The 18,897-nt window shown below is 50.1% G+C and overlaps 2 protein-coding genes and 1 non-coding gene across 3 annotated transcripts; 2 read left to right on the top strand and 1 right to left on the bottom strand.

The window, feature by feature from the left end:
* Positions 1-5,970: 5,970 nt before the first annotated feature.
* abcB (putative ABC multidrug transporter) lies at positions 5,971-11,706 on the top strand. The gene is made up of 15 exons (XM_040950073.1): positions 5,971-6,385; positions 6,470-7,007; positions 7,070-7,296; positions 7,366-7,645; positions 7,706-7,939; positions 7,993-8,777; positions 8,831-8,993; positions 9,047-9,379; positions 9,433-9,556; positions 9,610-9,681; positions 9,731-9,846; positions 9,897-10,515; positions 10,569-10,649; positions 10,704-11,078; positions 11,132-11,706. The coding sequence occupies exons 1-15, from the start codon at positions 6,167-6,169 to the stop codon at positions 11,367-11,369; spliced, it is 4,404 nt and encodes a 1,467-aa protein (XP_040802205.1). The 5' UTR covers positions 5,971-6,166; the 3' UTR covers positions 11,370-11,706.
* Positions 11,707-11,885: 179 nt separating this feature from the next.
* Positions 11,886-11,978, top strand: BO72DRAFT_t109. Its single transcript has one exon. It is a non-coding gene; the product is annotated as a tRNA-Pro (tRNA).
* A 1,771-nt stretch (positions 11,979-13,749) lies between these two features.
* BO72DRAFT_402295 (nucleoporin Nup120/160) lies at positions 13,750-18,251 on the bottom strand. Its single transcript, XM_040942203.1, has 3 exons — positions 17,509-18,251; positions 15,289-17,424; positions 13,750-15,232 (listed from the first exon to the last, which is right to left on the bottom strand). The coding sequence occupies exons 1-3, from the start codon at positions 18,146-18,148 to the stop codon at positions 14,013-14,015; spliced, it is 3,996 nt and encodes a 1,331-aa protein (XP_040802206.1). The 5' UTR covers positions 18,149-18,251; the 3' UTR covers positions 13,750-14,012.
* Between the last annotated feature and the right edge of the window lie 646 nt (positions 18,252-18,897).

The raw sequence follows: 18,897 nt of genomic DNA on the forward strand, positions 1-18,897 counted from the left end.
CTGCAGGGCGGTAAGCCCCTATGCCATTGAAGCGGACACTGTCTGCTTGGTGGAGCACGTCCAGGGGTGGAGGGAAGAGAGAGAAATGATCATCTGGCTGCCCATGGGCATGGAGGGAGGAAGTGGAGAAGGGTTGTGTAGACGAGGGGGGCAAAAATATCACCCCAGGGAGGGATAGCACTAGAGGAATATGGTGCAGTATAAGAGGGCAAAGCGAAGTGGATTAATTAGAAAAGGGAAAAAAAGTTCCAAAAAAGAAATCAAATCAAAATTTGATCTTTTTTTATGATTCGGCCCAACTTGAGAAGAGAAGAAGGAGAGGGAGAAGGATGGAGTAGTTGCTGTCAAAATCAAGGCGACCAGCCATGGATGACGTTCATGGCTGAAGCGTTGGCCCTGACTAGCAATGGCAGCAACATCATGAACTTCGAGGTCAGTCTCGAACGACGAGTTGAGTTGAGTCGAATATACTGTGAACTCGCGGAGAGCCCATCCACTTTTACTAATTCAGGCCCCAGACAAAGAAGACCCACCATATTTGATGGCTCGGAGATCAGGGTGTAGGGGGTGGCGAATAGAATTGTGTTTATGTACGTAATTAACGAAATCCTCTGGTGGGCTAGACTGTATTATCTGCAAACACACTAATTCCTACTACATAGTATGTAAGTGCCTACGGGAGAATATGCTTGCAAGTACATATACGAATCTGCGAGCTGACCGGTAGTGATGTTAACAGCCCGGAGAAATTGGGAATCGATTATCAGCGGAGTGAAGGAGGGGCCCCGAGAGCGGAGGTTTACCCGACTCGAGTTTCCATTGCCATCCGTATTTGGCAGCAGATGCAATACCCCGTACGGAGTGCTACGTACGAGTACTATGTACTCCGTACATACGAGAGAAGAACCCTACATCAACGCTACATGTCGAACGGAATGAGAAAAAGGCGTTCATAAAGAAATTGGTCAAAGACGATCGAAGCCGATGATCACCTATGTTGAAGACTTGTACTCCGAAGCAGTTAGTTACCAGGCATGGAATCGAATGTGAAAATGAAACAGGGAGAGAAAAAGTATGGGAAAATAAAAAATGAAAAATAAAAATAAAAAATAGAAAATAAAAAGAAAGAATAAATCGAAAAATAAACATCGAAAATCAATTCCGTGTCCCAGACCGAGAGGGTCCACTGAGGTCACAAAAGTCCGGTTCCTGATCGGGAAGCGGAAGTTTGGGCGGCCTCATTGGCGCACCCGTGCAAACTTGCCCTAATGAGTCCGCCCGATCCACTCCGACGTCCATGAGTGGCAGCGCAGGTCGACAGGTTCCCTGGCTGGCCATGGTCAGTCCCGAATCCCATGGGTCTTCCAGCTTCAACACCCGTGCGCTCTCCACATGAGTTGCAAGAGAAGAAATGTGATAAAAACAAAAGTTGGTAGAGGGGCAGCAGCATACGTGGTCCGCCGGAGAATTCTCCTACACATGGCCTCGATATCTCGCATCACGTCATAGAAGTTCGTAACGTTGAACATCCCCCTCTTCTAGTACTCATAGATATAGACTTTACGCCAGAAGAGAAAAGAAGCTCATTGGAATGAACACCTTCGCGGGAGTGAGAAAATAGAGTTATTAACAGCGGAGTTGGCCTACCCTTGCTCATTCAAAGTACCAAGGTACAAGTGTCAACTGACTAAGCCAGTCTAGCTTAGTAACTAGTTACTAGTAGTTATCTGTCAAACAAAACCTAAGCCAGCTAAACCGACACTAAGTAGACATTCTCTACTCCGTAACTTAGTCACTGCACAGTAGCAGACATCACTAATTTTCTCCTGCAGCTTCGTCTCATGTCCCAGAGAGGTCACAAGAAGAGGAAGATCGAAAGGAGACGACAATGGAAAAGCAGATCAGCGAAGTTACACGTGACTACAATACACAAACCACAGCATAAAAAGTCTATCCGTGAGACAAAAATGGAAACAAAGACTCATACTATTCATAAAGTCAGTTTAGACTTCTTGAAGCACCCTTAAGGCGGAAAATTCAGCACAGACTATTCATTATGAGCCCCTGACGCGCACAGACAAGCGAAGGTTAGGTCAAACGCCATAAGTTATTGGGTGCTATAGAGTCAGAAAATGCAAACAAACCTATTTGCTCGCCTTGGTTATAGTTACGTTGGCTTATAAAGCCACGGATTCGTCATTCTAAACGAAATTTGCAGCGACCTCACAATGCTCTATTTAACTAGTCTAGCCTGTCTGGATTTATTGAGATTAGCGCTCTGGGAGAACCGACATTAGCCGTCACGTTCCGAGTGAGTAGGTGGCTAGGCGTTATACAGGCATGCTATAGCATAGGCGCCATATGGCGGACATATCACGGAGTTACTTCGCTTATGCAGCTTAGATGTACTATTTATCAAGGGGAGGGGCGAATTGAGAAACAGGTGAAACTCGACAACTAAGGTACTGAGTACATATCTATCGCATCTGATGTACGTTTTCGGTAGTATGTCTTAGTCTTCCAGCTGACCGCTGTACATAGCCCGGCTTATAATTGGCACTCGTAAAAGGAATTCCGAGAGGGGCGGGGAGAGAGTTGGGCTCCTGCTTTTCCACGCCGATTCCCATTGGCTTGCGCGGATACGCCCTCTGACTCGGTCCTTTACCTTAGGGCAAGATTCAAACTCTTCTAGACTTCTTATTGTCCACAGGTCACGGGGGGGGCATAAATGAACTAAACTTCTGGTTATTATGCAAGGACTGCAGGGGAACTGTGAACAAAACTCTACAGTCTGTACGGAGTACCGGTATGTTGGAGGTGTAGCTACCTTAGCCCTTTGCCACAACTCTACATACATGCATGTGCTTGGACAATTGGTGGCTAGCAAGGGAGTCTGCATAAACTGCGGCATATGACATGAGCACCATGTAGATAGGTTTCTTGCACCGCGGTCTCCGACGCGGAACATCATGGCGGGAGAGAAAATTTCTATGAATAGGCTTGTTACCGCTCGGCGGTCGGGGGCGGACGCTGATCCTCACCAGGACCTCAAGCAAACTCGTTAAGAGCGGTCGGTCGGGGAAAAAACAAAGAAAAAGCACTGATGATTAATTCAGGTACAGGCGGCTCGGGGGCCGTTGATCTCTACCCACTCGGGCGACAGCAACCGATGACGGCTAGTGTTTGGTACGTACCATGGTTGACTCAAGCCCAAAATCCATATTCCAGAGGTTAAATTCCGGAGGATTACAAACGACCTGAATCAGGGAAATGATCGATCTTAGCACCATCGTCATCGGAGATCTGACGCTCAAACCTCCTCGAGGGAGAAACACACCATAGAAAAGAGTAAACGGAAGCGACAGGCTGCAAGAAGATGGCCGATTTCTGCCTTGTGCGTGGGTGGACCAGCTTAGCAAGAGTCGATATGCTTTTCATGTTAATTCCGAACCTTCAGTCTAGGTAGTGAATGAATCCTTCCTGCCCGTAGAGATGGGGCATACTAATTAGGCATCTTCAATTCGAAGCTGGGCGCTACATCTTCTAGACCCCATCAGACTAACAGACCTTCAGTAGATCGTACTTTCGGGATTCAGGGAGTGACAGGATTTTCGGATGGATGGAATAATAAGCAGTAGTACAGTAGTACTCATAATAACGTAGATTATAAAGGGACACTAACTAGTCAAATTCTTCGATAGTCATCAATGGATGGGTTAGTCACCCAGCATGGGGGAGCGGGTAACGGCAGTCGGAAGTCTTCCGCCCACACAGACTACTACTAAGGTAGGTATAGGCAGGAACCAAGCCACTTCTTCCAATTACCGCACTCTGCAACTGCGATTGTGTGCAATCTGATCTCCACCACCCGCAACTCAAGTAAATTGCAGCCGAGCAAGCACAATTAATTTATTCTAGCTACTAACCTTCTCCTTACCGAGTGATAGTGGCATTTTGCACCCTCCGCAGCCGCTATAAATCCTTCAATCATCTGTCTTTTAGGCCTCAAAGCAGCAAGGGAAGAATGGATGATCAAGTGGTCTTTCCAGCTCGCTTGGCTAATCCTTGTGCACTCTAGTCGGTCGCAGTTCTCGATCTCCCAACAAACAAGAGAGCCTGGAGCTTTCTAGCGCAGAGGAGGATCCCCACAGAACTAACTACCTACTCAGTACACAATATGACTTCTCAGTCTGCTAAATCCTTGAACCAGTAACTGATCTCGAATGGGCTCGATCCTGTGCCCTGTAGTTCAGTAGTCTAGTCGTCTAGGTGAGTTGTGGTACCTTCCCCTTCCGTGCTACCTTGTTTATTGCCAGCTTCTCGCCTCCTCCGCAGCGGAGCATCAACCAAGTACGTACTGGTCGTTGACAGCGGTGGGTTACCAGTCCACCATAGGAGCGATCGTGATGAAACCATCCATGATCCCATCAATTGTGCTCGTATCGGTACTAGGGTAGGAGAAACGAGCTGACCATCGGCAGGAGGATTTGCGACTGCGGGTATTTCACCGGTAATTGGAGTATGTACCTACTGTCAGATTACTACATATTAGTACACACTCATGTAGTAGTACCTACTAGGTACGTACTCAGGACTAAGGCTAGCCGGGATCCACTTGAATCTAGGTGGTTACGAGTTGTTGTTGAAAAAGTTGGCAGTTGTCTCTGAGTTGGCTGGTCGGGATTCCCGTCGGATCTGACGTAAAGAGCAGATCCCCATCCCATCAACTCCAATCAAGCTTAGCCCACCCCGAGTTGCTTGCTCGGCGCAATTTGGAATTCACTTCCTAGGCATGACACTGACAGTCCTCTGTTTCCAAGTCACAGGTGTCAACTCTAACCCACCATCAATCCACAGGATACAGTACACCCACAAGAGGGGCGCAAAGCGAGGTTAATTCTCCAACCACTCCGCAAGTCATCCGGATGAGGCATTGACGGTGACCATCCATGATTGGTGGTGGAGCGGCGTTTTGTGTCACTCGGGATTTGGATCTGAGCACAGCACCCTCCGCCCACCCCAAGTCGCCAGTCTCCACGGTCATCAGCTACAGTCCTACTATACCTTCACGGAGGATGACTCTGAGCAGGTGCCGGGAGGCGTTGATTCAAGGCATTCTAGTCACAATCTGGCCCGCTCGTGGTTGACTGGCATCCCGAAGTAGCATGCACCTACCGGGACGCGATGGCGAAAAGACTCAAGCGGTGCATACTAAGTACATACATGCAGCATGGTGTGCTCCGGTGGTAGCCCACAAAGCCTCAAGTGGCAGAGGAGACGTCGGTGGCTCTGGGCCTGTGGGGGGAGGCACATCAGTCGCTGACTGGATCAGTTCGCGCTATTTGGTGGAATCGGCTAGTTGGCAAGGTTCTCGTGTCGCTATTTTCTTGTTAATTTTAGTACGGGTGTTCTTTTCTGGATTCTCATTATAGTGTGCATATCCAATGCATGAGTGATATTAACAAATCCAATTTTCATTGTCCAAATTTTGACCTTTTGCTTTTGCCTGCCCTCGCAGCCTTGGCCACCGCCAGCCCCGATGTTTTGCAGGAACTCGTGTTGGCATGGTTTAGGTCATCTTGACGTTGCAGATGAGGAGGAGGGAAAATTGATGGCCTATAATTCTCAGGAAAGCAGAGCTGAAGGAGCATACGGAAAAAGCAAAAGGAGCTCTTAGCAAAGCCCCCAGTGGAACAAGCCAAATCGCCGGTCTTCAAACTGCCCCGCTAGCCTGTCCCATGCATACTTGGGTGGTGGATCTTCAGCCCAAGGCGCAGTGGCAATCTGCATTTTTATAGCGCTGCATTGTAGCTAATCGCCTTTGACGCCTCGAAAGGTGAAGAACGCGAGGAAGGGGGGCCAGAATCTATCATCTCATGCGAGGTCAGGCTACTAATTCCTCCCCTGGTAATGAGCAATACACACTGTACGTACCATGACTGCCCATGAACATAACTAGCCTGGACGAACACATGTCACCCTGAAAGCAAGACAGGAAGAAGAAACTATCGTCAATGGTCCGACATCAATGTGCGTGAAATAATCGTAGTAACATAAAGCCGAGATCTCCACAAGCACTGCGGTGAAGTGTGGAAGAGGATTCCTGCATGCCATTATTCCCACTCAGGCTTCCTCGGCGGCTGTATATGGAATCTCGGGGTCAATCATGGCGGTAAACCCAACGTGCAAACGAGTGGACAACTCGTTACATTTCCCTCCATCCTCGTGTCGGAGCGGATTCGACTTCTCTCTTCTGTTTGAGGAGCTGATTCTGGGCATTTTGCCTCTGGGAATCTTTATCGTACTGGCATGCGTGCAACTATGGCGTGATGCCCGGCGAGTGCGCAAGGTGGTGGTAGGCTCTTGGCCTTTCTGGGCCAAATTGGTGCGTGACTTTTTCCTGCTACTACTACTACTACTACTACTACTACCGTGGTCCCGTGATGCTGATTGTTGTTGGTCTCCGCAGATACTATGGACCGCCTTGGGTGTCACGCAACTGGTCCTTACTGTTCTCTGGGCGCTCCCTTTGGTAACACGAACACAAGCCTCAGTCGCGGTTAATGCCGTTACCATCGTGGGTACTCTGGTGCTTGGTGCACTTTCATATAGCGAACACAATCGCTCAGTGAGACCGTCCTTTGTCATTAATCTTTATCTTGCGGTCACTCTTCTTTTTGACATCGCAAAGACGAGAACACTATGGCTTCGCGACCCGGGCGGAATCAACAAATCTATCGCCATTGTCACCTCGCTCGGTGTTGGCATCAAATCTCTGCTGTTCCTACTTGAAGCCTTGGAGAAGAGACGCTTCCTCAGGCCGGAGTACAAAGGCTACTCACCGGAAGCTCTTGCTGGTATCTACAATAGATCATTCTTCTGGTGGCTCAATCCTTTGTTCAAAAGTGGCTTCTCCAAGATCTTGGCTGTGGATGACCTCTTTGTCCTCGATAAGCAATTGGAGGCTAAGCGCCTGCACCGTGAGGTCGAAGCCGAATGGAAGAAAGGTATGCGGCTTCGCATAGTCCGATACGCTTGCGACATGCTGATCCAGTCTGAACCAACATAGGTCGGAACAATTGCTCGAGTAGCTTATTATCTGCATGTCTACGGTCATTCAAATGGCACGTGTGCGCGGTGATCCCACCAAGACTCATGCTGGCAGCACTCAACATCTGTCAGCCTTTGCTGCTTGAGAGATCATTGACCTTCACCGAGCAAGCTTCAAATCCTTCCACGAAGAATATCGGTTACGGTTTGATTGGAGCCTACATTTTGGTCTATACTGGGTTGGCAGTGAGTTCGATGAATTTTGCGCTCCGCGGTTTTGTTCCGCCTTGTCTCTAATCGCTGCGCTCTTCTTAGGTCACCATGGGTCAGTACCAGCATCTGACATACCGCTCTATCACAATGGTTCGAGGTGCGCTTGTGTCAATGATCTACAAGAAGGCGTGTTCTTTAAGTACCAAAGACGCCGATCCTGCTGCGTCTGTTACTCTAATGAGTGCCGATATCGAGCGGATCGTTCAAGGCTGGCAGACCATGCACGATATTTGGGGGAATGCTCTGGAGATTGCGTTAGCCATCTATCTTCTTGAAAGACAGCTGGGAGTTGCATGTGTGGTTCCAGTTGCCGTTGCCGTTGGTGGGTGTCCAATTAATGCCACCTTGGAGCCATTCACTGACTAATCGTGTTTCTCTCTAGTGGCACTTGTTGGTTCGATTATAGCAATGTCCTCAGTTATGTTAAAGCAAGCTTCGTGGTTGCAAGCGATTGAAAGGCGGATCTCCTCGACATCTTCGATGCTTGCTTCGATGAAAGGGATAAAAATGCTTGGGTTACAATCTGCGCTTTTGACATGCGTCCATAACCTGCGGATAGATGAGTTGAGGATTTCTCGAGCTTTTCGGAAGCTCTTGGTCTGGAATATGGCTCTAGGTAAGCCGGTTGCCTTACAACCCACTGGGATGATGTGTACTCACCTGTCTCAGCATGGTCGACTCGAATCTTTGCTCCAATTTTCGCCTTTGGAGCATTTGTTGGAATCGCTCACGATCGAGGTGATGACCGCGCCCTGACAACTTCGGTTGTGTATACTGCTCTATCTCTATTCTCCCTTCTTTCGGATCCCCTCCTCTCACTTGTGATGGCTCTGATGAACTACGTCGCGTCGGTCGGTTCATTCCAGAGAGTCCAAGATTTCCTGGAGAAGGATAGCCACTCGGATCCAAGAAACCGATCATCCGAACTTCCCATGCTGGTGCCAGAAGATAAGAAAATAGTGTCTGTGATAACCGATGCCGAAACCCTGACCAACGGATCGACGTCCTCAAAATCATGGAAAGGTAGTTCCTCGACGTCATTTCACAATGCTGTTACAATTCAGGGAGGGGATTTTGGGTGGGATACTGCAAAAAAACCCATACTGAAGAATCTGAACATCACAATCTCTCATGGAAGCTTTGTTACTGTCATCGGGCCGTCCGGTTGCGGGAAATCCACTCTCTTGAAGGCCATTCTCGGTGAGGTGCCCTGTCTGGGTGGTAGCATACAAGTTCTACCCCAGAGCATTGCATTTTGTGAGCAGACGCCTTGGCATACGAATGGGACAATTGAGGATTGCATAGTGGCAATAGCTGGGTACGATGCCAGATGGTATAGCTCTGTCATATACGCATGTGCTTTGGCGGAGGACTTCAAGCAGCTACCCCGTGGCGATAAAACAGTCATTGGGAGCAAAGGCATAGCTCTCAGCGGCGGTCAAAGTCAGCGAATTGTGAGTATGCATGTTTCTATGTTGGGTTCCACGGTTACTGAACTTGCGTATAGGCACTTGCAAGGGCTGTCTACGCTCGCAAAGACATCGTTATACTTGACGATGTGTTCAGTAGTCTTGATGCGACAACTGAGGATCATATCTTTCATCACTTGCTTGGTGCCCATGGTCTTCTACGCTCAATTGGCTCCACTGTCATACTTGCATCCTCTTCAGGTATGCCAATTCTAATGAGACATTCTTGCGCATTTTCGTTAACAATGCAGCAGTGAAGCGTGTTCCTTATGCAGATCACATCCTGGTGCTTGACAGTAACGGTTGCGCCGCAGAACAGGGGAGCTTCAAGTCTCTTGATTCTGCTGGAGGCTACATCTCGAGCTTTAACCTAAGCCTTCCAGATTGGAGCTATAAAGGCGGCTTGCTACCTGCACCGGATGTTCAAGTCAAGACAGTTGAGAAGGTTGATGAAGCTGAAAAGAAGACGCATGAGAAAGGTGGCGACGTGTCCATTTACTTGTACTATGTCCGTGCTATCGGATGGCTTCCCACGATGGTTTTTCTTGTTGCTATGCTTAGCTTCGTCTTCTGTTTGTCGTTTCCGAGTAGGCCTCCCGCAGGATATCATCTTCATTCACATCTGCTAATACCAAAACAGGTATCTGGGTGAAATGGTGGGCTAGCTCAAACGATGCAGAGCCTGGTAAGCATACAGGGTTCTATATGGGGATTTATGCGATGCTTGGGGCTATCGGCATGATATCCCTAATTGTCGGGTGCTGGTCAGTCTTCTTCTGTTGCGCTCCTCTGGGGCTATTTGGCTGATTTCGCATAGGCAAATGGTAATAACCATGGTGCCACGATCCGGTGAAGTCTTTCACAAAGCTCTTCTGAGCACAGTTCTGAGGTAAGATTCTCAGATTATCCAGTCAGCAGTGATGAGACTGACCTGAAAGTGCACCCATGTCATTCTTTACCAAGACGGATACCGGCACTATTCTCAATAGATTTAGCCAAGACTTGCAGCTCATTGATATGGAGCTTCCAATCGCTGCTATAAACACATTCGTTAGTGAGTTGTTGCCTGCTGCCATAGGTTGATTTGCGCTCATCGTTCTGCAGCGTTCGCTCTTTGCATAGCTCAGATGATACTCATGGCGGTCGCTTCCAAATACGTGGCGATCTCCTTCCCTGTGGTAATCACCATTGTCTACTTGATACAGAAGATCTACCTTCGAACTTCGCGTCAGCTGCGATACCTTGACCTCGAAGCAAAAGCGCCGCTCTTCTCTCATTTCACGGATTGCCTTGGTGGTCTGGTAACCCTTAGATCTTTCGGGTGGCAGCGCGAGTTCCAGGAAAAGAATAACAGGCTGTTGGACTATTCCCAAAGACCATTCTATCTTCTATATTCTATTCAGCGCTGGCTTACACTCACCCTGGATATGGTAGTGGCAGGTATTGCCGTTTTACTGATCACCCTTGTTGTCGTCTTGCACGGATCCATCAGCATAGGGTACGTCGGAGTCGCACTTCTTAACGTCATCCAATTCAGCCAGAGCATCAAACTGTTGATCACATTTTGGACCAATCTCGAAACACATATCGGCTCGATACAGAGAGTGAGGTGGTTCACGCGGAACATACCGTCAGAGAACCAACCTTCGGAGAGGGATGAGATTCCGCCGGACTGGCCGTCGCTGGGGCGCATCGAATTCAACGGTGTTTTCGCTGAGTACAGGTATGTCGCAGTCACCTCGTCGCAATTTATGATCTTCTAACGCGTCACCATAGACCATCTGAGCCAGTGCTCAGCGATGTTTCTCTATCTATTCGGGCGGGTGAGAAAGTCGGCATCTGCGGAAGAACGGGCAGGTACGTTACCACTGCGCACAGAGAACGTCGCCATGTTACTAAATCCTATCATAGTGGCAAAACCTCCCTCGTCATGTGCATGTTCCGCATGCTCGACATTAGCTCGGGTCAGATCCTGGTTGACGGGTTGGACATCACTAAACTACCACGCCAGGAGATTCGCTCTCGCCTGAATGGCGTCTCCCAGAGTCCGTTTCTGATGAAAGGCAGTATACGAACTAACATGGATCCCACGGGTGTTTTCTCGGATCAGGCCATTAGCAATGCTCTCAAGAGTGTGGGCATTTACTCCCAGATGCAAGAGAAGGGGGATCTGGACACCGATATCACTGAAATTTTCCTATCTCATGGACAACAGCAACTCTTCTGTCTGGCGCGGGCTATACTTCGTCCGGGTAACATCCTCGTGCTGGATGAAGCTACGAGCAGGTACATACATCTATTCACCTCCTGTTTGGATATCGTCTAATGTGCTCGTGTAGTGTTGACGCAAAAACCGACCATACCATGCAACGGGTCATCCGTGAGAAGTTCAGCGCCCACACCATTGTGACGGTGGCACATAAGCTCGATACCATCCTCGACTATGACAAGATCATTGTCATGGAGGCGGGACGCGTCGTGGAGACCGGTGCTCCGCACGAATTGCTTGCTTCGGACAAGTCGCACTTTAGCAGGCTGTACGCTAGTCTTTCGACAGATGGGGAGGCTCAAGAGTAACGCGGTGATGGGGTGCGCGGTGCATTGTGGTCATAAAAAGAAAGGCCTTGTCAATGGTGTTCGGTTCATGGTAATGATTTCCACCTTTCTTTTTGTCTTTCTTTCTTCGGGTCTTATTGAGTTTCAGGGCTGTTGGGTGTTTTTGGACATCTGTATCCAATGTAATAATAATCATGTATGTGTGGTCTATGGGAAAGACAAAAGGCCGAGCTACCGTGGTGGTTTCAATACCCAGCCCCAGTACATATACTGGCCGGCATACCCGCCCTCCCATGGTCTATATATCTACCCCAAAGCAATTCCCAGGATGCTAGATAACAGCACAGTCCAACATCACCTCAACTACCACACAATGTCACTCCACGGCCATACCTCCACTAAGCCACACCCGACTCAAAATACCCCCTCAAGCAGCCAAGCACATCTACCACCTGAGCCCACGAAAGTCCCAGCCCTACCTTTACCCTTTTGTAATTTCGTCAGAAGGCCAAAGAAAAATGCCAACTCCAACAATTCGCCCGGGTGGTCTAGTGGTATGATTCTCGCTTAGGGATTACAAACCCCAAGCATATCTGCGAGAGGTCCCGCGTTCGATCCGCGGCTCGGGCCGATTTCCTTTTTTTGGACTGCCTGTCCTGAAAATATCTCCAGGGTCCGGGATGCCATTACTTTTTTTGCGTTCCGCCCCCTTCCAGAGAGAGTACCGATAAAGATGATTCTCTTCCAACTACTGCCGTCGTATAGTCGAACGAACAACCAAAAGACGCCGAATAGAACCTAAATCCTTTGCACAAATTAGCCTGCCACTCAAGCTAGGCTAGTCAGTCTAGCGCTTACTTACACCCCTCGGGATTTGCTTCCATCCACCCAGCCCTACTTCCCTGCCTAGCGTAGGTGTAGTTAAGTAGCTGCTGAGCTAGTAGCTCCGTCCCCGATTCCACATAGTCCAGTAGTCTAGGTTTCCTTCCTTTGCTGTTGCCTTTGTGCTTGAACATCATTTATGATCCCTGCAGATGGGGCCTGAGATCGGCAATAATGCTGTTCGAAAGTACAGTACTTTGAGTTAGTTCGGAGGCCGGTTGTATTTTGGGTACTGTGCTGGTGCTGAATGGTACCAAGACGGCTAAGTTACCGTGCCCTTTTCGTGACTTTGCGCTCTCGCAACCTGTTCGTCGTGGGTAACTAGTTACCTAACCAGGTACCTAACTTGGTACCTAGTAGTAGGCCAGCCCTGCCCGCAAGGGAAAACAACCAACGTAGCATCCCATCTAACCTCCCACAAGAGTCCACGGTAACTAGGTACCTAGCTCTAAGCTACCTCCAACCAACCACTAATTCCAGCTGTAAACTGTACATGTACAAATTCTGCCCCCGAGAAATAAGGTAAACTATTGTCCAAGGACACAAGGATTAAAAAAGTTATCCCTGCCCTGCCCTGTCCCGTTCCCCTGTAGCTGGCTGTCCTTTGTCCCTTCCCTCCTGAAGTTTCCCTGCATTTGCTCCAATTTAATTTATTATTCCTCAATAAAACCACTGCATCCAACCCCCAGAATCACAAATCCAGACCCCAAGTCAAGTCACGTCACAAGTACTCATAGCGTAGCAGACCGGTACCGTAGTATTCCACCGCAGATCAATCCCCAGCTGCACGGGCACCCACACACCCACACCCAAAACGGAAATCCCACCTGCAGTCAGTCCAGTCCAGTCTCAACCCTGTATACAACACCAAAAACCCAGGCAGCACCATCACATCATCGCCACATCCAACACAACACCAAGCGATGATCGTCAGTAAGTTAGCATACCCCATAGCAATGGGATTGCGCTTGCGCATTAAGCGAGAGAGACTCCCCCACTCCACCGGCATGCCATCCCCGCCGCAAAACAGGAATCGGGATAGCCCGGCATAATGTGCTCGGCTAATGCAGCCCTTGAATGAAGCACGCCTGGAGTCGAGAATCTAGACTGATTTACCAAGTTTTGCTCGTAGAGTTGTAGCGTTTGCTGGATAGGATCTGCATTCAGGATTTGGGGGGGTTTTTTGTTTTTGTTTTGGTTGGTTCTTTGTACTACTCGGCACTGTTACTCCTTTCCCGCGATGATGCCATGGTTCTTGAGGCTTGGAATTCATTGTCCAGGGACAGCCTGGATCGAGGGGGGGAATCGATCGGGGAATCGGGGATCAGGTTCCTACGCGGCGGTATCATTGCGGGGGTCGATCTAGCCTTGGGGAGGGGGTTGCACTGGATTGGATTGTTGGAGGTGGTCAACTGATATGGTGTCTGAATTCTGGATTGATTGTGGTCAGAGAATTGAATTGACTATAGTTTGAGTATGCGAAGATTTGTTGCTGCCCGCCGCCGGCTTCACTGCAACAAGCCTGCAATCAGAGCATGGAAACCTTCTACTCCAGGCTCTCCTTCAATATAGAACATCGACACGCGACAAGAAGTAAGCTCAAAGCATACCTCACTACACTACATCCATACACATCAAAAAAGTGACCCAAGTCAGCTACTAGTCTAGTTTTAACAGAGACTAAAAACTAGTTGTACACAGGATATACACAGACGCCCAGAACCCGGATTTCTGAAAGAGCACGAAGAAAAAGAAATCAGACCCCAGTCAACATGGGCAACTCTACCCGAGCACCATTGTAGTGTCTTCGTCGTGGTTGTGGCCATCCTCAGCGCCAACAGGATCAAGAAGCCCAAACTCCCAATCACCGCGTTCGATCCGGCTGACCCGGTCTAATTCGGCCTGGTATTCACGACGGAGGTGATCCAGCGTCACTATTACCCGCTTCTGTGGGATGCTCAAGACGGCACTGCTGATGGAGGCCTTGCTGTCGCGGCGGCTAGAGGGCCGGATTGCCGTCGCGCTAGCGCTGAGACGGCGCCCGGAGGGGGATCCGCCCATGGGGGCGGGGTTGGGTGAAGGAGAGGCGGCGACGGCGTCATCCATGGGCTGGTTGCCCTCGTGGTCTGGCTGCATATGGTGCTGGAAGCTGCGGCGTCTAGCCTCGGGAGATGACGGTAGTGGCTGTTGGGGGTCCTCCTTGTTCACGAGGATGTACGATTCGCTCTTGTCGACGCAAGCAAGAAGGTTAATGAGCGATAGGAGCTCATGTCGGATTTCCTTGCTTTCTGGGTCATCTTCTTCGATTGGGTGACTGTCGTCGGCTTCTCTTGCCCTGGTGAGAATGAGATGCGTGGAAACGTCGCGGGCGTGGCGGAGGCGCTGCACGTTCCGGTAGGCAATCTCAGCGGCGCCACGGTAATCGCCCCTTTCAATACGGTACGCTTGTAGGATGCGTTGGTAGTCCGGAGTGCCGTCGCTCCACTTGTTGTCCGACTCAAGGTAGGAGGTGAAGGAGGTCTGCTTTTGAGCAAGGGAAGTCAAAGCTTCGTCCACGTAGGATGCAATGTTAGGAATGAGAGTCGTGGGGAAGTGGAGAATCTGCCGGAGACCCGCCGTGCCGGGCCCTGAGGCCGTCAGAATGCCGGTGATAAGAGAGCCCAGGGCGGACTTCTGCAAAGTTCGATCCTTGTATCTGGAAAGAGCAGAGTATGCCTGGTCAAATTGGCAGTTCTGCAATGAGGCATAGAACAAGCGCGAGAGAAGATCTGAGCGCAGGCTAGAGTAGTCCACATCATGTTGCTGGCTCCCGTGCTCACTTGCAAGTGCCTGCAGCGCCAGGCTCGCAAAGTCGGCGACATGCGAGAACGAGCGTGCATGTTCGAAAATCGTCACTATGTGCTGGAAGTACTTGGGAAGGCCGTTGTGGAAGCAATCGACCGCGACAATGTCCAGCAATGTTGACGACATCTCGTGCAAGTTACCTAGAGGCTTTCCACAAGCTAAGTTCTGTTAGTTACTGCGGATTCCAGATCAGTTCTGGGCCGATTCGACTTACAAAGTAGGTAAGCAGCTTTGCGGAAGTACAAAGCCGCAGTGTCGTATTCAGACATGGCCACATATAGTCGACCCTTGACGTAGGTCGCCCAAGACGTGCTTGCTTGGAACCGGAGAAAGTCCCAAGCAAGGTCAATGTTGTTCTTAGCGATGAGGTCGCATTGTATGTAAACCAAAGCATTGGGGTAGGCAACCTCCCCTTGGCGGGTGACCCATGACAGAATATCACGGATTCCCAGGGTAATGGTGTAGCTTTGAGGAAGTCCGATGGTTTGGCGCGGCTTGATGTCACTGGCAAACAAATCCTCGAGAATGGTGGCCGTTCTTTGTCCCTTATCCTTACGAGAAGAGTCCTTCAGGGCCACAGGAGAAGAGCCACCCGGCGATTTGGTCGGTCGGTCGGTGCACTTTCGTGAATGCGAGCTTAACCAGGACATCATCTCATACTCCCTCAGCAGAGTAGTAAGAGTCACGAACAGATCCGCCGCATCGAAGTCCGAGCCGGCCTCCTGCTCGACCTCTCCGTCCACAAACAGAACGAGGAAGAGAAGGTCCGCCAGGGTCTTCCGCGTCAGTATAATGGTCTCCTGGACACCATTGACGATAACCTTAATTCCAAAATGGGTGTGGAAGAGATCGGAGTTTTTGCCGGGGAAGTCGAGCGGAATAGTATCAATGATGGTGTAGAACACGTCGTTAGGCATCCTGGAGATGTTCAGGTGCTCACTCATCACGGAGACCAAAGTATCATATGCTTTATTAGATACCTGCTCTCCGAAATCACACCGCTCGCGGAAAGTATCCATCCTGTCTTGCACAGACGTAGAGGGCTCGGTGAAAATCTCGGCGTCAAGGGCCTCCTGGCAAGCAGCTTCCAGCTCAGCGGAGAACGCCTTGCGGAAACCGGACGCAACAGTGATCAGATGGGACGCCTGCTCGAATAGACTGCCAATATCTGTCTCCAGTTTGCGATGCCTCCAGCGATCAACAATGACCGGCCCATCTGAGCGAAGCTCGGCGCCAGAGTTGTGCAGAATAAGCTCCGCAGAGCTACATTCACGAATAATCGCGCAGCCGTCCGAGAGAAGCATCCAGGGTGTCTCATAATAAACGTCATACGCGAGGGCTACCGGCTCGAAACGCCGTTTGTTGACATCATCCGCAATCTGCCAGAATTGGCGCCATTTGGAATCTGTGTCCATGCGATAGCGAGTATAATCCATCTCATCATCGGCGTGCTTTCGAAGAGATACATGGGCACCAATAGTGAAACAAAGCCGCTCTTCAAGGCTGTGGGTCTTCTTCGGGAAACCGGACGGCGACATTGGTTTGAGGGCCTCTTGATAGATTGCCAGAGCGGTTTCGAGGACCTCTGGCGAGAACCTATTCGGCTTCAACAAGTATTCCAGCCATTTCTCCGTTGGGTCAACAACATCAGAAGTGGCTATGACGGGTGGCGGCTCCTGCCAGCGGCTGTCCATGACGGTGGATACCCAGTTGGTATTCCAATCCTTGGGCAGAGACTCAAAGTTGAAGTGCAGCGTATACAGCTGATAGAGACTGCTATTCCTCCACAAAACCCACAGCTCCATACGCTTGCCCTCCTCGGCCGGCTTGATCTGGAAATCGGCAATACTCCAGAACATACTTCCGGTTGAATCTGGGTCGACCGGCTTCAGAGCCACCCCGGGGTACAGGTCCTCAATCACCAGCGGCGAAGTCAGGCCGCCCTTCACCGCCCAAAACTTGAAGCGGCCGTCTTCGAAGGGCGAATATGTGACGACATAATAGCGGTAGCCTCCATCCAACGCGCGCTCCATGTTGAAGACCCGAATGAACGACGATTCGGCCGGATTCAGCGAATATGATGATTCGTCTGGCTGCTGGATTTCACGGTCCAGCAGATCTTTCGTGGCAGCTAGCTTGTTGGTCGCGAGGTTCCAAATCTTCAAGGTATGATTGAGGCAGACGGCGAAAACATAGGTCTGGTCAGACGTCGTTGTGATGGCGTTCGCGACATTCGTATCGAGCGTGCGCCCCTTGTATCTTATTGAAGGCTGCGCCTGCCATCTGACCAAGCCGCGGATCGACGCACCCCATGTCCTCTCGTCAAAAGTAATCGATGTCCAGTTTGACCCTAAATACCGGACGCATTAGTACTGTAACCCAGAATCAAAATTTTGGGTATTAAATAGTGAGAAAGGAACTGGGGAAGGGTTACCGTCATCACTGGACTTCCTCGTTAAACGCAACAGGGCGCCATTGTCAAGAGAAATGAACAACTCCAGCGGGCTACTCGCGTGTAGTCGATGAGGATTCGTAAATGTCAGCGGCGCCGGAACATAAGACTTGCACCAGTCCGAGATATTCTCGTCGATCGCCTCCGTCCTCCGGAAGAACTCAGGGCGTAGGGTCAAGGTGTGCAAGTGCTTGTCGGCCGTAAGGACGAACACGCTCAACGCTTCGTGCTCTTCTAAGTCTGCAAGATCGACACCCGAAGGGACGATGCCTTCCTCAAATTCCAAGCGCAAAGTCACATTGAATTCGTGGTGTTCGACCCCACCCTTCGTTAAATCGACACACTGGATTTCCAGAACCTTGCTGTCATCGACAACTCGCCAGAGGAAGGCCCGGGGGTAGACGCTGCGTTTGCGAAAGTAAATCGATCCTTGTGTCGCCAAGTATCGCTTGGTGAAGTCCTCTTCGTCTCTCGCTACCGGTAGCTCTTGGCTGCTGAAGGTGGAAATTGCGAAACGAGCTCGGCTTTGGGTGCTCGCTTCTGTTGGAATCTGAATGTTAACGACCGTGCTAGGGGAGTGCGGTCGGAGGTCGACCCGGGTATCCTTGTAGATTTTCGCCATGATGGAATCGAGAACTGAGATATGACCACTCTCCGCGATAATGAAAAGAGGTCAACTCAAGTCTCCATGGCCGATTGGAGAAGAAGCGGAGAAAGAGTATCGCAACACAGCGGAGTTGAAGGGCAGAAGCCGCAGCTCTTGCGCCGCCTCCAAAAAACAGGTCTTGGCGCGGCCGGAAGCAACGCGCCCAAAAAGTCGCTCCACCGCCTTTGCCGGTTGTCTACCAAGAAATATCTCTACGTGACATATGTGCTTGCCATGTGCTAACCTTGTGCTTGCGACAAGAGGCATCATACAGTACAAATTATACATAGCATAATCATTAATTCATAGCTTCAGATAATATTATATGCACCCCTCCATCAATCACTCATGCTCCAGATCCTTGGGGCTTGGGTCTCCAATTCCATCCTCATTGATGGCAAAGAGACAGTCACTCTCCGGCAGACATGGACTGTCGTAGATCTTACATACTCGTGTCTCACCTCGTCCCTTCTTCAGACTCAATCTCGTCGTACTAGCATGTGCAATGATGTTTCCACCAATGGGCTTTTTCGGGTCGGGATTGAACATGTTGGGGCCGCCGTCTACCTGGGCGACGACCTGGTTTGTGATAACAACCGCGATTCCGAACTCGTCTGCAAGGCGCTGCAGAGTGCGCATGAACTTCGCCAGATGGGTCTGGCGCGTGGACAATTCTCCACGGCCGTTGAAATCTGTCCGGTACAATGAAGTGGCCGAGTCGACGA

The sequence above is a fragment of the Aspergillus fijiensis genome, assembly GCF_003184825.1.
Source record: "Aspergillus fijiensis CBS 313.89 unplaced genomic scaffold BO72scaffold_18, whole genome shotgun sequence".
In the NCBI taxonomy this organism is placed as follows: domain Eukaryota; kingdom Fungi; phylum Ascomycota; class Eurotiomycetes; order Eurotiales; family Aspergillaceae; genus Aspergillus; species Aspergillus fijiensis.

Bases quoted from the DNA above. Each gene is read 5' to 3' on its own strand.
- BO72DRAFT_402295 (XM_040942203.1), bottom strand. From the start codon at position 18,148: ATGGCGAAAATCTACAAGGATACCCGGGTCGACCTCCGACCGCACTCC. The intron at 17,425-17,508 runs GTAACCCTTCCC...TCCGGTATTTAG, and splicing joins GAGGAAGTCCAGTGATGACG to GGTCAAACTGGACATCGATT. The intron at 15,233-15,288 runs GTAAGTCGAATC...AACAGAACTTAG, and splicing joins CAAAGCTGCTTACCTACTTT to CTTGTGGAAAGCCTCTAGGT.
- abcB (XM_040950073.1), top strand. From the start codon at position 6,167: ATGGCGGTAAACCCAACGTGCAAACGAGTGGACAACTCGTTACATTTC. The intron at 8,994-9,046 runs GTATGCCAATTC...ACAATGCAGCAG, and splicing joins CATACTTGCATCCTCTTCAG to TGAAGCGTGTTCCTTATGCA. The intron at 9,847-9,896 runs GTGAGTTGTTGC...ATCGTTCTGCAG, and splicing joins TGCTATAAACACATTCGTTA to CGTTCGCTCTTTGCATAGCT.